Source organism: Terrapene carolina, unplaced genomic scaffold, assembly GCF_002925995.2.
Source record: "Terrapene carolina triunguis isolate 2854851 unplaced genomic scaffold, T_m_triunguis-2.0 Scaffold96, whole genome shotgun sequence".
Lineage (NCBI taxonomy): Eukaryota > Metazoa > Chordata > Testudines > Emydidae > Terrapene > Terrapene triunguis.
The window spans coordinates 9057098-9075267 of record NW_020664447.1 but is presented as its reverse complement, the minus strand read 5'-3'; the positions used below and the strand labels follow the sequence as shown (position 1 = coordinate 9075267).

Genomic DNA, 18170 nt, shown 5'->3' with positions numbered 1-18170 from the left:
GGAGCGCCGGCACGGGTCAGTAGCATGCCCCTCAGGCAGGGGAGCGCCGGCAAAGGTCCCGGCGTGGGTCGGCCGGGTAGGGGGACGCAGGCCCACCCTACACCACTGCGTTCCAGCCCAGGGCCCTGACAGTGGCAGGACGAGGGTCCCGCCACTGGGTCAGCGGGGTCCTTCCGCTATATTGACTCACCACTGTGCAGCTCTGTCCCTGGGCTACTTCCTACCCGATTGCTCGTCCGAATCCCTCTGGTCCCGCCAGTGCGTCGGGGTAGTCCGCTGTTGGCAGCTCCAGCTCCCCCTCGGGCTCAGGCTCCTCCAGCTCCTCCCGGTCCTCGGCTGCTGGCAGCTCCAGCTCCCCCTCCGGCTCCTCCAGTCCCTCTGGGTACGCGGCAGCGGGCAGTCCTGGCAGCCCCAGTCCATCCTCCAGGTGAGGTTTCCACTGGTCCAGGGCCTCCCCTGGCGTGGCAGCAGGGTCTGAAGGGAGCAGCCCGCGGTCTGCGTCTGCCTCCCTCCTTGGTGCTGCCCTGACTGAGCTAAGGGCCTCGCCCTTTATACTTCCTGTTCCACCCCTCCCCTTCTGGGGGGTGGAGCGAGCTTGGCCTGGCCCCGCCCACTCAGGCTGAGAGAGCGGCCCTTTACCCTCAGGTTCAGAGGGCAGCCACCCTGGCTCCCTACATACCCCAAACAGGAAGATTTTTTTTTCCTGGTCCACAGAGATGCCACTATTTATTTTTCCAATCACACACACATCAGTAATATAAAACAGTAAGTAACACTTTGCCAACCATGCAGCTGAGATTGTAGACAGTAAAATACATTAGCTTTTGCCATTGAAGACAGATTTTTCGTAATTCCAAACATTGCTTTAAACCAAACTAATCTTTACCTGACTGGTTGTCTGAAAAGCACCAGGTTTCAGATTCTGGGCAATATAAGATCTTTGAGAAAAAGTAAGGTGTTCTATTTCCAAGAGAAACATTATCAGTGCTCTAAGGCATCGAAGATTATGGACTGACTTTTTCAAACTCGACTGCCAAATTTTAAGGCAGTTGTATGTATGGATTATGATACAGTCTTTAATTACGTGACCACATTTTTCTCACATGGTTCATTAGCATAGCCATAACCCTGTGTTAATAAATAGTTTGAACTATAGGACGTTCAGCTGGATACCAAACAGTTCTGCTACTTGAGCTAAAGGTAACAGGTGTTGGCTGTTATGCTTCAAGTGGAGTAGGCACTACAGGCAGATGCAGCATAGTATTTGCCTGTGGATTACACAACTCTTTGGTGAGGCAGCAGTGGAATGCTGGGTGTCAGGAACCTTGGGCATGCTTGTTCTGAAAGGCAGTGTGGCCAAGGGAATGAGACTTTGGTTGTATTCCTATTCCCAGGAAGGAATATAAGCCCTCCCTTGGTACATGCTTGTCTACACACAAAAATCATACTGCTTTCACTATACCAGTGTAGTCAAAGCAGTGCAACCTCCTGGTAATATCAATATAAAGGTGCCTTATATTGGTATAGCTACTCCTGTATGGCAAGAGGAATAAGCTATGATGATATAAGGCACCTTTTTATTGATAAAACTGCATCCACACTAAGGCCTGGTCCACACTGGGGGGGGTGGGGGATCGATCTAAGTTATCGATCGACATACTTAGATCTACTTACCACGGTGTTTTCTCTGTGGTAGGTCAACTGCTGACGCTCCCCTGTCGACTCCGCCTATGCTTCTCGCTCCGGTGGAGTACCGGAGTCCACGGGAGAGCGCTCGGCGGTTGATTTATCGGGTCTTCACTAGATGCGATAAATCGACCCCTGATGGATCAATCACTCCGGAGGTAAGTGTACACATGCCCTAAGGGGGGAAAATTTTACCAGTACAACTATTTCAGCACACACACAAAAATCAAAGCCCTAACCAAAGTAGTTATAACAATATACAAACCGTATGTAGAGAATGCCTGATAAGCATTGTGAACTATAGAAATATTAAAAGCAGTTTGTGGAAGAGGTGAGTCTAGATTAGAATATGTGGTGTCTGGCCTCACAGCACAGTGTACCTTCCCCGAGACCTCAAACATTATCAGAGAAGGAAGGTTGACTTCAGTCTCTTCCCACCTATTCTGCATATCCACTCTACTCAGACATGAATGATTTCACAGGAGGGGGCGGTTGATCTACAGGGGACCCCTGATCCGCAATGCTATTTCCATTGTGTCAAAATGTCAAAAAACCTCCTACTCCTAAGTAATTTACAGATCTCTGTGTGCAAATCTGACTCAACACAGCCCCAAGGGAATCAGAAATGGAGCCATTAAGGAGTACATTTGTCACAGCTCTCTTTACGGTCACACATTTCACTGTTTGTAATGCTGAACTATACTCACCTTAGAACCAGTACGAAGACTGTTGACATAGTACCAGGGGATGACTCAGCCTGCAGGCTAACATCCAACAAAATTAATAATTTTAATGTCTATTAATAATGTGTGAAAAAACAGATTAACTAACAAGGTATTAGAATTACCAGTGAAATTCGTCATTTAAAGATAGGTGCTCACTACACTAGCTTTACATAAGGAAATCAGGAAAACATTTCTGGGTAACTCAGAATCATTTGAAATAAACTGCCAGCGGTCAAGTTATTTGCGTAGCTTCTAAAACATTCTGATGGTAGGTCAAATGTTAGCTGTAAAAATGGAGTGTGAAATGGTGGTGGGGATGTAGATCAGATTTCATAACCCTTGATCCCCAGCAAAAAGTCATGTTTCCCTTGTGTTTGCAAAATGGAATTTTTTGTCCTTGCCTGAAAATTGTATCTCTGCAAAGAGCTCCACAAATCTGGAATAATGTAAGACAGGAAATGCCACCAGTCAGAATAGTGAAGGTTTTAGTGCTCAGTTCCCAGCAAGCCTCGCCAGAGTTCTCCAGACAACAGTTACCCTAGCAAACAGATGTATTTATCCTAGAAAATCTAAATTCCACAGATGGGCTAGCAGAGCAGAGGAGACCTTTTCAGAACTACCTTTCAGGAAAGGAACTTCAGGCTCCCCAACTTTGGAGTAATCGGCTGCATCTACCTAACAGTGCTTATCGATGAACATAGCCAGACCATTGGATAACTTCATTCCAAACATATAGCTCCCTCCTGGCACTGTACAAATAAGAAAGTAGCTGTTTTTGCAATAACTGATGCAGAACTATTTTCAAGTAGGAATCCAAAATTAACTAATATGTCAGCTATTTCAAAATAAATGTTTGCCAACTGTGAAGTGCCTAAGGAAACTGAATACAAACACATTCATTGATCAAATCAAAAGAGTTATTTTACTGAGTCACTTTTAACAAGAATACAAAACAATGCCCTGAAAGTATAACGTGTATACAGCCATATTTTGTTTTGCATACATAGTAATATAAAAGTACCTAACTCATACTGAAAACATAATCTTCACTCAAAATCCTACCAGTTAAATTTATTAATTCTAAGCTGAAAATGCAGTTCATTTCTTGACAGTTACAGCCCACATTGGGTGATGGTACATGGCACAAAGCCCTAAGGCTCAGGGATATTAAGCCAACCCAAGATATGCAGTAACCCTCTAGACATTCTCTGCCTGGGGGAAACTGAATTTACAAATAAAACAAAATGAAACAAAAACACATATCTGAACTCATGTATTTACTGGGTGTCTTGGCCAATGCTGTGATATTACTGACTATCAACCAAAAAGCTCAATTTGTTCTCTCTGTTCTCTATTTCATCATTTAAATTAACACACTGTGTCAAGTTGCATTTATTGGTTCAGTATAAGAGCATCGTCTCATAAGCAGTCAAGGCTTGAAAACCCCAAAGCAAATTTAACATTTCTGGGACTGAGACTGTGATAGAAACAGCACTCTCACATGATAAGATATAACACCCTGCAGTAAAAATAAATAGCAGTTTGCTAAGTGGGAATGGGAAAGAGATTATGAGGCTCACTCCACCAGAAATTTACTAACTTTTGAGATTTCAATAGCAAGATAATAATTTAATCTTTCACAGATAATCAGTGCTCTGAAATATTTTAACTCCAGAGTCACCAAAATAAAAGTGCTTGATGAGACTGGGAAGTATCAAATATTGATCGATTGGTGAGCACATTTGTTTGCTGAGATTCAATGGGATCTCATAGCTAAATCAGGATTAACATGCATCTGTACTTAGAAGGAGGAGCACTGAGGAACATCTAGCCATCACAGGACATAGACTGGTCATCAATATGTACCTTCAGAAATAGTACTGAAACAGTGTTGTGGAATGGCACTATGCTACTAGAGGAGCCATCTTTCAGATGACAGAAAACAGATTTTAATCACTTGTGGTTATTAAAGATGCTAGAGTTCTTTCACTAGAAATTGCGTATTAACCTTATTTTCCTGGCCAAATTCCAAGCAGTTACATTCTGCCTACCTTAATTGACTCTGTTGGTTCAAGTAGTTACTGTACTAGTCTTCAATCCATGTCCTAAACTGTAATGGAATAGTGTGTGCTATTAAAAAAGACAGCATCAATATTTTTAAAATAACCTGTTCTGCCTGGAATTTTTACCACCCACTATTATTACAAACAACATCTAAAATTACTAGCTGAAAAAGATTGGAGAAAAGAAAAGCTATGTTCTCTTTATTTTCAGTTTGCTTACTTTGTGCATTTAACAGCATTTTATGTTGAGTTCCAATGAGTCAGTTTACTTCTTTCTACTGTATAACCAGACAGTCATCTTCCACCTGTTTATATTGGTCTTTCACACAGCAAGAAGGGAGAGAAAAATATTTGTGTATACATACATCTACTGGCAAGTTGTCTCAGGGGCAGAAGTAGTACCTGAAACTATGACTAGTTTATTTTTTTAAGTGAAACAATAATTTGAAATCTAGTCATTTAAAGCCTGAAAAGATCACGAGAGTTGTGAGTGACTTGATGCGTGTGTGTTTGTGTGCACACATGCATTAGTCCATTCTAAGGCTTAATTAACATTTGTAAAACTGCTCTGAGATCCTTCTCATAAAAAAGATTCTATAGAAAATGCACAGTATTGTTGTAATTACCACCATTTTGAATCCTCTCATACTAATAAGAAGGTCTATCATGTAACTATGCATGAGGTTTCTTGCACAGTAAGAATTTGGGATGAGGAGTGTATTTTTTACTACAGTAGTCTGAAAAATATCACCCCACAACATAAAAATGTTGATTTTTTTTGCTGTTTTTTGTCAACAATAAAAAAAAAGTCATTGAAATTTCACGATTTTGAAAAAATCTTAGCCAGCTCTATTTGTTCCTGAGGCTGTTTGATTCAAAATATATAATTTTATAGTTTAAGAGCTCTTATCAAATGTGAGGAAGTTTACAAAGCTTGAAGATAAATGTTTTATAGGATAATTTCCTGAAGTACACTCAGGGTAGTTTCTTAAGCTCTGCTCTTGCAGTTCTTCTAAAAGCCTTAAATTCTTTGTTCTTAGAATTGAGAGCTATTTGCAGACAATCATTTATTCTTTAAATTTATCCCTTTTGTTCTTTTCATGAACCACCCACAAACAATGGTTCATTTATAATTGTCTGAACATTTTATCTTCATCTTTAGGTTTATTCATTGATTATTTCATCTTTATCTTTTACTATTTATGATGTGTGTTTGGCCACTTGGTACCATGTGATAAGTCACATAGTATCTGAGAGATATTGCAGCCACGTGCAATATATTTGGGGACTATTGTATGAACTTTATGAAAGTTATATTTATCATTATGGGCCAGGGATTGTGTTCTACTCCATGGGGGAGAGTTACCACAGCTCCTCCCAAAACTAAAACCAGTGGGGAGTAATTACTGCAGTCTGTGGGGACCATACACAGCTCTGAGAAGTATCACCCCCTAGCCTGGGTTATATATACTGGCACAGGCCCGGTTCCAAGAGAAACAGGAGACATGCCAGGCTTTCACTTTCTGTGAATGTTCTTGTGAGCAAAGTTGCTCTTAGAAATGTTCGTAGAAAACAAATCAAAAAGGTAATGAATACCACTGAAACATATTCATTGTTTTTATTTATCCCGTTCTATCTACTGGGACTTCTCTTTACAAAATTACATGCTTCATTAGGGTGCCAGATTTTCCTAATAGCTCATGAGCAATTTGATAGGGGTAATCCCTACTTTGGAATTTTCCTCAATTGTTTTGGTTCATGGGGGCAAGTTCTTGAAGAATACAGCCACAAAAAGGTGTCACTAACTACTGTAAATGGACCATGGAATTCTCTCCCCCAAAGAGTTACAGAGTTTGCATCACAGGAGGGAAAATTGAATAGTTCAGAATCCCCATGGACATGGGAAACTTCCAGCCAATCTCTTGAAACATTTTCCCCCAGAATCAGAAGTGGCAGCGGTGCAGTGATTATGGACCATTTAGGGAAAATTTCTCAGTCAGAAAATAATCATGTCCAACTATTCATCAGTGAAATTTGATACAGCAGATATGCCTCACCCAGAGCTGAGTGCAGATTTCAACAAAGGAGTATTTCCTCTGAGTGTGGTGACACCACTTATAGTGTTAAACATCACCTTGTCAAACACCACTTTGATCTTCCAGCAGTCCAAATGAGTCAGTGACACAAAGAGTGTGGTAGCAGTCTATTTCCGTGCTGTGAACTGTTTGGAGACATTAAACAGGGTGAGTCACCCCAGACATCTTGTACTAGTGTCATGCCCTTTAATTGTTTGCTTTGCTGTCACCACAAACAACTTATCCACAGTGTTCACTTCTACTGCCAAGAAGTGAAGACATCTGGACTGCTTATACCAATGGTAGTGTTTAAAGTAAAGAGTAGGGAGGATTCCATTAGTAGAAGGTCCTAGAGTGTAACCTGGAGTGTGTCTTAATTAGTTCTTGTTTCTCAACTTTTTATTTCTGAACATCAGAACAGCCATACTGCCTCAGACCAAAGGTCCATCTAGCCCAGTATCCTGTCTTCTGACAGTGGGCAATGCCAGGGGCCCAAGAGGGAATGAACAGAACAGGTAATCATCCAGTGATCCATCCCCTGTCACCCACTCCCAGCTTCTGGCAAACAGAGGCTAGGTACACCATCCCTGCCTATCCTGGCTAATAGCCATTAATGGACCTATCCTCCATGAACTTTTCTAGTTCTTTTTTGAACCCTGTTATAGTCTTGGTCTTCATACCATCCTTTGGCAAGGAGTTCCACAGGTTGACTGTGCGTTGTGTGAAAAAATACTTCCTTTGTTTGTTTGAAACTGTGGTCTATTAATTTCATTTGGTGCCCCCTAGTTCTTGTCTTATGAGAAGGAGTAAATAACACTTCCTTATTTACTTTTTCCACACCAGTCATGATTTTATAGACCTCTATCATATTCCCCCCCCCCTTAGTTGTCTCTTTTCCAAGCTGAAAAGTCCCCGTTTTATTCATCTCTCCTCATATGGCAGGCGCTCCATACCCCTAATCATTTTTGTTGTCCTTTTCTGAACCTTTTCCGATTCCAATATATCTTTTTTGAGATGGGGTGACCACATCTGCACACAGTATTCAAGATGTTGCCATACTATGAATTTACATAGAGGCAATATGATATTTTCTGTCTTATTATCTATACCTTTCGTAACGATTCCCAACATTCTGTTCGCTTTTTTGACTGCCGCTGCACATTGAGTGGATGTTTTCAGAGAACTATCCACAATGATTCCAAGATCTATTTCTTGAGTGGTAACAACCAATTTAGACCCCATCATTTTATATGTATAGTTGGGATGTTTTCCAATGTGCATTACTTTGCATTTATCAACATTGAATTTCATCTGCCATTTTGTTGCCCAGTCACCAGTTCTGAGAGATCCTTTTGTAGCTCTTTGCAGTCTGCCTGGGACTTAACTATCTTGAGCAATTTTGTATCATCTGCAAATTTTGCCACCTCACTGTTTACCCCTTTTTCCACATCATTTATGAATATACTGAATAGAACTGGGCCCTGTACAGACCCCCGAGGGACACCACTATTTACCTCTCTCCATTCTGAAAACTGACCATTTATTCCTACCCTTTTTTTCCTATCTTTAACCAGTTACCAGTCCATGAGAGGACCTTCCCTCTTATCCCATGACTGCTTACTTTGCTTAAGAGTCTTTGGTGAGGGAGCTATCAAAGGCTTTCTGAAAATCTAAGTACACTATATCCACTGGATCCCCTTTGTCCACATGCTTGTTGACCGCCTCAAAGAATTCTAGTAGATTGGTGAGGTATGATTTCCCTTGATAAAAACCATGTTGACTATTTCCCAACAAATTATGTTCATCTATGTGTCTGACAATTTTGTTCTTTACTAAAGTTTCAACCAGTTTGCCTGGTACTAAAGTGAGGCTTACCGGCCTGTAATTGCCGGGATCACCTCTGGAGCCCTTTTTTAAAATTGGCATTACATTAACTATCCTCCAGTCATTTGGTACAGAAACTGATTTAAATGATAGGTTACAGACTACAGTTAGTAGTTCTGCAGTTTCACATTTGAGTTCCTTCAGAACTCTTGTGTGAATACCATCTAGTCCTGGTGTCTTATTACTGTTTAGTTTATCAATTTGTTCCAAAACCTCCTCTAATGACACCTCAATCTGGGACAGTTCCTCAGATTTGTCACCTAAAAAAAATGGCTCAGGTTTGGGAATCTCCTTCACATCCTCAGCCGTGAAAACCGATGCAAAGAATTCATTTAGTTTCTCTGCAATGGCATTATCGTCCTTGAGTGCTCCTTTAGCATCTCGATCGTCCAGTGGCCCCACTAGTTGTTTAGCAGGCTTCCTGCTTCTGGTGTACTTTAAAAAAAAATGTTCCTATTACTTTTTGAGTCTTTGGCTAACTGTTCTTCAAATTCTTTTTTGGCCTTCCTAATTATATTTTTACATTTCATTTGCCAGTGTTTATGCTCCTTTCTATTTTCCTCACTAGGATGTAACTTCCACTTTTTAAAGGATGACTTTTTGCCTCTCACTGCTTCTTCTACTTTGTTGTTTAGCCACGGTAGTACTTTTTTTGGTTCTCTTATTATGTTTTTTAATTTGGGGTATACATTTAAGTTGAGCCTCTATTATGGTGTCTTTAAAAAGTTTCCATGCAGCTTGCAGGGATTTCACTTTTGGCACTGTACCTTTTAATTTCTGTTTAACTAACCTCCTCATTTTTGTGTAGTTCCCTTTTCTGAAATTGAATGCTATAGTGTTGGGCTGCTGTGGTGTTTTCTCCGCCACAGAGATGTTAAATTTAATTATATTATGGTCGCTATTACCAAGCGGTCCAGCTATAGTCACGTCTTGGACCAGATCCTGTGCTCCACTTAGGACTAAATCAAGAATTGCCTCTCCTGTTGTGGGTTCCAGGACTAGCTGCTCCAGGAAGCTGTCATTTAAGGTGTCAAAAAACTTTATCTCTGCATTCCTTCCTGAGATGACATATACCCAGTCAATATGGAGATAACTGAAATCCCCTATTATTGAGTTTTTTATTTTAATAGCCACTCTAATCTCCCTGAACATTTCACAGTCACTAGCAGCATCCTGGTTAGGTGGTCAGTAATATATCCCTACTGCTATATTCTTATTATTAGAGCATGGAATTACTATCCATAGAGATTCTATGGTACAGTTTGGTTCATTTAAGATTTTTACTTCATTTGAGTCTACGCTTTCTTTCGCATATAATGCCACTCCCCCACCAGCACGACCTGTTCTGTCCTTCCGATATATTTTTTACCTGGTATTACTGTGTCCCATTGATTATCCTCATTCCACCAAGTTTCTGTGATGCCTATTACATCAATATCCTCATTTAATATGAGGCACTCTAGTTCATCCATCTTATTATTTAGACTTACAGCATTGGTGCATATAAGCACTTTAAAAACTTGTCACTTTTTAGCTGTCTGCCATTACATGATGTAATTGAATGGGACTTTTTTTTTCATTTGACTGTTTCTCATCAGATCCTACCTGTATTTTATCATCTTCCACCCTCTCCTCCTTACTAGGACATAGAGAATCTCCATTAATAGATCGTCCCCTAAGGGATGTCACTGTCTGAACCACGTGCTCCTCCGCACTTGTCGGCTTTGCCCCAGCCCTTAGTTTAAAAACTGCTCTATGACCTTTTTAATTTGAAAGGTCAGCTATAACCAGTTAAAGGGATAAGAAGCTAAGGGGGAAGACAGGGTCATTGCAAGAAAGAAAGAAAGAAAAACAGTGTAAGTAGTGGATTGGACACTGGACTGGAATTCAGGAGACCTGAACTGCCACTGAACTGCTATGTGTGACCTTTCACCTCTTATTCCATTCCCATTCTTTGTCCTATTTGTCAGTCAGGGATAGTCTCTTACCATGTGTCTATGCACTGCCTTGCACAATGAGACTCTGATCTTGCTTGAGGCTTGTCGGTGTTACTGTGACATAAATATATCACAATAAGGGGAAAAACAACTTGTATGGAATATTACCAGAAACAGGAATGCTAACACTGAACCTGCACCACCCCAGCAGATTAAACACATACACTGTTAACAGAAAAAGGTATCTATAACTAGAAAAGTTTCCTTTGAGAATCCAAAAGGAAAAAGTGTGTAACCTATGAAGAGAAAGATCTCTAGGGCTGCTTAATTAGGAGACATTATTAATCAAAGAAAATCACCCCGCCAGATAGTCACAGTTATCTATCAAAAATATAGAGTTTTCTTCATCGATAAACAAGATTTCTCATCTGCTTACATTGATACCAAAACTGTAAAATGGACAAAAAGCATTTCCAGACTCACTTAAAAGCTTGGTAGAATGGAAGTAATAAATAAAATGTTGAGTCCTTTCTGAGATACTTCACAGATACCACTCCAGTTACAAAACAAATATTTATCTGCTGGTGTCAATAAATATTTATTAATTCATGCTCAACTATATTTTTTCAGAAAAACAGTGACCATTTCCCCCACTCTGTCTCTTGGGAAAGCTGCCTTAAATCCAAACTACTACAAGGAGTTAAAAAGTAAATCCCTACTTTTCTCCCAAAAATCTATCCCCCCCCCTTACAAAATGCACCTATCACAACTCCTACAGCTTATTATCAATATAATTAATATGTTGTCAATTAATGAACGCCCCTCTCAAAAAAAAAAAAAAAAGAATGAAAGAAACAGCAGGAAAGAACTGTCGCTCAGCCATCTCTTCCCACTCCCTAGGGCAAAAGCTGAGCAAACAGATGTGCCTTACAACATGCTCTAATGCATCATCCCTACTGAATGGCTTCTAATGTTGGCAGGTTCGTCCAAAGTGGATGAAGCATTTGGCTAGGTAGAACAAATCTACCAACATTTTTCCTTTGTAATCAGGTGAAAAAAATTGTGTTTGTTCCCTAATATTTACATCTGGGATCTGGTGGACTTCCTCCTCAGCTGCCTTTCGGAAACCCAGATGGTACCCAGTGACTTGAAACAGGAAAGGGATGCAGTCGCTGCACCAGCTAAGGAGAAGGGAGGGCTGCAGGGGGAGAGCTGCTCCTGCAAACCAGGGAGAGGAAAGTTGTCATTCTGCTTTTGGCGGGAGAGGGAGAGTTGCATTCCCTCCTGCTCCAGGTTACTTTAACCCCTGATGGTGCTCCCTCCACTGACCTTCCCTACTGCAATGTTTGGCCTGACAAGTCCTGGGCAGTTGTATGAAAACTTATCCTACCTTGTCAATTTGCTGTTCCTCCCATGAACCCTGTTATGGTAAATTCCCTGCAAATAGGGAAGCTGAGGCATAAAGAGCTCCAGAGACTTGTCCAACATCATACAGCAAGTCAGTAGTAGAACAAAGATCTCCAGGTACCTACCCCTGTTCTTACCACTAGGACACGGCTCCTGTCTGACTACTGACTGCTACAAAATTGTAATGAGGTTTACAGCTCATGGTACTGCTGGTGTCAGAACTCTGCCTACAAACTGAGCAGCACCTGCCATGTGCTTTGCAAGTGAGAATTAAGTTTCCTCTGGAATAACCTGAGCTCCTAAATACACATATTTTATCATTAGTTACTCTGTGCCTTTCTAGGCAGAGAGAGAGAGAGAGAGAGTGTGTTTTATTATTGTTTCACAAACTTGTTTTTTTTACAGGACAATGTGGATCTTGGTGACTTGATGTTCTCACTCTGCTACCTTCCAACAGCTGGCAGATTAACTATTACCATAATAAAGGCTAGGAATTTAAAGGCAATGGACATAACAGGAGCATCAGGTAGGAATTTCTTTCATGCCCAACATTACAATTTCATCTTCTCCCCCTTGAATTAAAGATATGATACAGTGTTTCCAACTCTTCTGATATTTGGTGTTTTTCTTAAAGCCCCAGTTTCTGGAGTTATTTGATTATGGGAGATTCTTTCATTAAAAAAATGATTTTAGCCATCCTAGTTGCAAAGAAAAGCTTAAAAAATGTGAACCGTAAAGGCTCAAAAACTAGAAGGCAATTTAAAAGAACCCAAATTTTATTATCATAAAGACCTCAAGAATTTTGGGGGCCTGGCTTTTAAATACTTGGAGATGGCCAGTCTGGGACTGTAACCACAGAATTTAATTTTGCACTGCCTGCTATTTGTTGGAGTTTCTGTTGGGTACAGTATAAACCAACACTGACAATGGAGAGGCTCAACAGCCATTAACCTGATACAAATGATGCTTGGGCCAAGATTATGAGGCTCACTGGTCCATTGTAGCAACTATTTTCAGGGTCGGTACTGAAAACAAAATGAAACCAGTTTGGGATTTTGCTACAAAGGGGTCACAGATGCCTTGTTTCAATCCACTGGCAAAGGGGGAGAAGGGTAATCGTACTGTCAGAAAGGAGCTACAATGAAACAGGTGCCCCAAGTGGGGCAGTCTTCTACTACACCCACAGCTTTAACTGTACCTCTAAAGAGAACAATAATTGTACACCACTCTATTATACTTCTAAAGTGTTAACATAACTAATTCCATATCCGCAAACACTAACGCTGACCACATTATCTGATTGTGTCCGGGTTCTACTTCTGCTATAGATGTAATCAGTTACACAGACTGTTACAAACACGGGAATCCACATTATGTCATAATGGAAATTTTTACATTCTTTGAGAAGACACAATACAAAAACCCAGCTTCCTGAATGAACATCTAATTGTTCATTACAGTCATTCAACCAGGAAGACCTTTTAACTGCCAGCACCTCCCAGGCATTTCATTATTGAAGGAGCTCAGATTCTAATTTAGGTACCGGTGAATAAATTATGTATATAGATATAGGCATATATTAAAGGTTACTCCATTTGCTTTCCATCTGTGTTTATTTTTAAATCAACAAAACTGTTTATTATGATTCACACAGATCCCTACGTGAAGGTTTCTTTAATGTGCGAAGGAAGGCGGCTAAAGAAAAGGAAAACTTCCACCAAGAGGAATACCCTCAATCCTGTTTACAATGAAGCCATAGTCTTTGATGTCCCTCCGGAAAACATTGACCAAATTAACTTGTCAATAGCAGTTATGGATTATGACCGGTGAGATACCTGTAGCTGTTACTCTACTATGCAAGATTTTACGAGGCAAAAGATTGTAAAAAGCTGGCACAAATGCTCATAGTTTTCTCAGTTTGTGATATTGATTACAAATGTTTTGTCATGCAGGTCTCGGCAGAGGGCTACAATTCTCTGTACCATCAAACAGCATTTCCTTCTTAGTTTTTGAGATACAGAATTGCATCCATAACTTTGTATACCTAATTTGCATACATATTTACTAGAATTGTAATGATTGCCTATCCAAATGAACAGTTTGCACTCTGAATGGCCATTTGTGCACAATCATATTAATTACTCAGATTTCCTCTGAAAATGTGGCCCACAGTATATTCTATTTGCAAATAATTGCTTTGGAATAGGTGTACTGTTTGTTCAGCTATCCCGTTTCACATAGTAGTCTTTACATGTCGGATGCTTTGGGTGGGCTGGAGTCAGAACAAGTATGATGTATAGTTATTTTTCTCTTTTGCAAATATTAATGAATTTTTCTGTTGGTTAAAATTGGAGTGTAGACAAATAAAAGTCCAACAGTCAATTTACTTCATAGAAAACCAACACACACACAGTGTGAACTAACATGGTATAAAAGAGTAAATTATTGGTATATTATCTATGTTAGTGAGAAAGATAGGGATGAAGCTCAAACCTGTGTTGTGTAGCTCATCAAGTTTTCCCAGCATCCTCGATCATTGTCTGTCATAACGAATTTAAATGATATTTGTTCCCAAATGTAAAATTTTAAGAAAAAAATATTATGGCACATTTTCACAGTGTAGGTCACAATGAGGTCATTGGAGTGTGTCAAATAGGCAACGATGCAGAGAGCCTAGGCCGGGACCACTGGAATGAAATGCTCTCGTATCCTCGGAAACCGATTGCTCATTGGCATCCGCTTGCAGAGGTAAGATTTCCATTTCCTGCGTATTTATTTTAATTGTGAAAGCTCTTTAATGAGAAACTAGAAGATGGATAAAATCTTTGTGAACAAAATAGCAGGATCCACATTTGTAGACTAAACCCAGAAAAGGGCTTTGAAACTCCTGTTTTTAAAGTGAGCCTGACGTAGCATGGACATAAAATCAGCTCCTATCAGTTTTAGTGGGATGTAAAATACTTCAAACTTTTAAAATATACATATATAACTTAAAAATCAGGCATTATATATAAGATGATTTTTATAACATATAAAACTTTGAGTAACTTTCACTGTATATTGGCTAAACCATATCCATCTGTTTAGAGCTGTTAAGGAATAATTAAATAAATAGTTAGGCTGTTTTACATTTATATATCAGATAAAAATATGACATACTCTCTTGTAAAACTTTATTTCCATTCCATTGGCATGTCCAAAGGGATGTCTAATTGCACCGAAAATAATAAAATGTCCTTGGAGATTAGCAAGTGTAAAAATAAGAAACCGCAAAATCAGAAAAGCTCTTCAAGTTACGATTGGCTTCCTATGTTTCTTTTGTCTTCATTTAGGGCCCTATTCAGCAGAAATGTTATGCAGGCCTTCTGCGCATGGATGGCTGCCGAAGAGGCTTCCTCACCCTTTTAACCTATTCAGCAGAAATTTGGCATTCCTGTTGATCTCTTTCTTAGCCATTTCCTCAGGGGCCATTCCGCAGAGAGTCCAGTGGGGTACAGACATCCTTCTAACCGCTCCCACTCACTCCCTTCCCTCCCCAGGGAATACTAATCCTGATTCATGAGACACAAACATTCATCATAGACACAGCTATATCTTGATTTCTGAAAGTTACCATCATTTAGCTCTAATCCAGGCAAATGTAATACAAACAGTAACAGTGGCCTCTGCTGTTACCTAGGAATTACTTTTATTGTTACAAGTGTTGTCTAAATTCAGATGGCAATGCATGTTCACACCCATTTCCAGAGGCTTATGGATATAAATATGGTAGCCTGTTTAACAACTACACCTCTACCCCGATATAACGCGACCCGATATAACACGAATTTGGATATAACGTGGTAAAGCAGTGCTCCAGGGGGGCGGGGCTGCGCACTCCGGTGGATCAAAGCAAGTTCAATATAACGCAGTTTCACCTATAACACGGAAAGATAGAAAATGTGGCAAAAGACCACCTTGGCTTAACCACGAGATCTTGCATGATCTAAAAAATAAAAAGGAGTCCTATAAAAAAATGGAAACTAGGACAGATTACAAAGGATGAATATAGGCAAACAACACAGGAATGCAGGGGCAAGATTAGAAAGGCAAAGGCACAAAATGAACTCAAACTAGCTACAGGAATAAAGGGAAACGAGAAGACTTTTAATCAATACATTAGAAGCAAGAAGAAGACCAAAAACAGGGTAGGCCCACTGCTCAGTGAAGAAGGAGAAACAGTAACAGGAAACTTGGAAATGGCAGAGATGCTTAATGACTTCTTTGTTTCGGTCTTCACCGAGAAGTCTGAAGGAATGCCTAACATAGTGAATGCTAATGGGAAGGGGGTAGGTTTAGCAGATAAAATTAAAAAAGAACAAGTTAAAAATCACTTAGAAAAGTTAGATGCCTGCAAGTCACCAGGGCCTGATGAAATGCATCCTAGAATACTCAAGGAGCTAATAGAGGAGGTATCTGAGCCTCTAGCTATTATCTTTGGAAAATCATGGGAGACGGGAGAGATTCCAGAAGACTGGAAAAGGGCAAATATAGTGCCCAACTATAAAAGGGAAATAAAAACAACCCAGGAAACTACAGACCAGTTAGTTTAACTTCTGTGCCAGGGAAGATAATGGAGCAAGTAATTAAGGAAATCATCTGCAAACACTTGGAAGGTGGTAAGGTGATAGGGAATAGCCAGCATGGATTTGTAAAGAACAAATCATGTCAAACCAATCTGATAGCTTTTTTTGATAGGATAACGAGTCTTGTGGATAAGGGAGAAGCTGTGGATGTGGTATACCTAGACTTTAGTAAGGCATTTGATACGGTCTCGCATGATATTCTTATCGATAAACTAGGCAAATAAAATTTAGATGGGGCTACTATAAGGTGGGTGCATAACTGGCTGGATAACCGTACTCAGAGAGTTGTTATTAATGGTTCCCAATCCTGCTGGAAAGGCATAACAAGTGGGGTTCTGCAGGGGTCTGTATTGGGACCGGCTCTGTTCAATATCTTCATTAATGACTTAGCTATTGGCATAGAAAGTACGCTTATTAAGTTTGCAGAAGATACCAAACTGGAGGGGATTGCAACTGCTTTGGAGGACAGGGTCATACTTCAAAATGATCTGGACAAATTGGAGAAATAGTCTGAGGTAAACAGGATGAAGTTTAATAAAGACAAATGCAAAGTGCTCCACTTAGGAAGGAAAAATCAGTTTCACACATACAGAATGGGAAGAGACGGTCTAGGAAGGAATACGGCAAAAAGGGATCTAGGGGTTATAGTGGACCACAAGCTAAATATGAGTCAACAGTGTGATGCTGTTGCAAAAAAAGCAAACATGATTCTGGGATGTATTAACAGGTGTGTTCTGAGCAAGACACGAGAAGTCATTCTTCCGCTCTACTCTGCGCTGGTTAGGCCTCAACTGGAATATTGTGTCCAGTTCTGGGCACCGCATTTCAAGAAAGATGTGGAGAAATTGGAGAGGGTCCAGAGAAGAGCAACAAGAATGATTAACGGTCTTGAGAACATGACCTATGAAGGAAGGCTGAAAAAATTGGGTTTGTTTAGTTTGGAAAAGAGAAGACTGAGAGGGGACATGATAGCAGTTTTCAGGTATCTAAAAGGGTGTCATAAGGAGGAGGGAGAAAACTTGTTCACCTTAGCCTCTAAGGATAGAACAAGAAGCAATGGGCTTAAACTGCAGCAAGGGAGGTTTAGGTTGGACATTAGGAAAAAGTTCCTAACTATCAGGGTGGTTAAACACTGGAATAAATTGCCTAGGGAGGTTGTGGAATCTCCATCTCTGGAGATATTTAAGAGTAGGTTAGACATTTATCTATCAGGGATGGTCTAGACAGTATTTGATCCTGCCATGAGGGCAGGGGACTGGACTGGATGACCTCTCGAGGTCCCTTCCAGTCCTAGAATCTATGAATCTATGAATAACTCGGTAAGATTTTTTGGCTCCCGAGGACAGCGTTATATCGGGGTAGAGGTGTAGCATGCTAACCCTCAGCACAGAAGGATGGGAAGCTCTGCCATATTGATAGTTCTAGCCAGGAGTCAAGCCACGATGCCCATAAGTTATGCAGAGATATGATTAGTGGGCAGCCTCTCTATGTATGTTGTATTGATTAGAATGTAATTGTGGATGCTTACAGTGATATGGCAGTTTTGCTATGTGTCAACCATAGATGGCTTCAGTAGACAGTTGGCAAGTACCAGGAAGCCCCTGTACAATGACAGCAGTATCCTACTGGGACCATATCTCCATGACTGATCATGTTTAGTAATGGGTCCCACTGCAGTTCAGTTTGCATGTCTGGGACCTCTGAACGCCCACAAACTGTTTGAATGAATGGAGTGGAAGATTATGGCACCTGGAAACAGTCCAAGCAA

At 40.3% G+C, this 18170-nt stretch overlaps 1 protein-coding gene across 1 annotated transcript in view; it reads left to right on the top strand.

The window, feature by feature from the left end:
* SYT9 (synaptotagmin 9) overlaps window positions 1-18170 on the top strand; it is a 119171-nt gene that overhangs the window by 95310 nt on the left and 5691 nt on the right. Inside the window, exons 4-6 of the mRNA XM_026651522.1 lie at window positions 12183-12303; window positions 13432-13603; window positions 14396-14525. Of these exons, the coding sequence (XP_026507307.1) occupies window positions 12183-12303; window positions 13432-13603; window positions 14396-14525 (423 nt within the window). The remainder of the gene's footprint in view (window positions 1-12182; window positions 12304-13431; window positions 13604-14395; window positions 14526-18170) is intronic.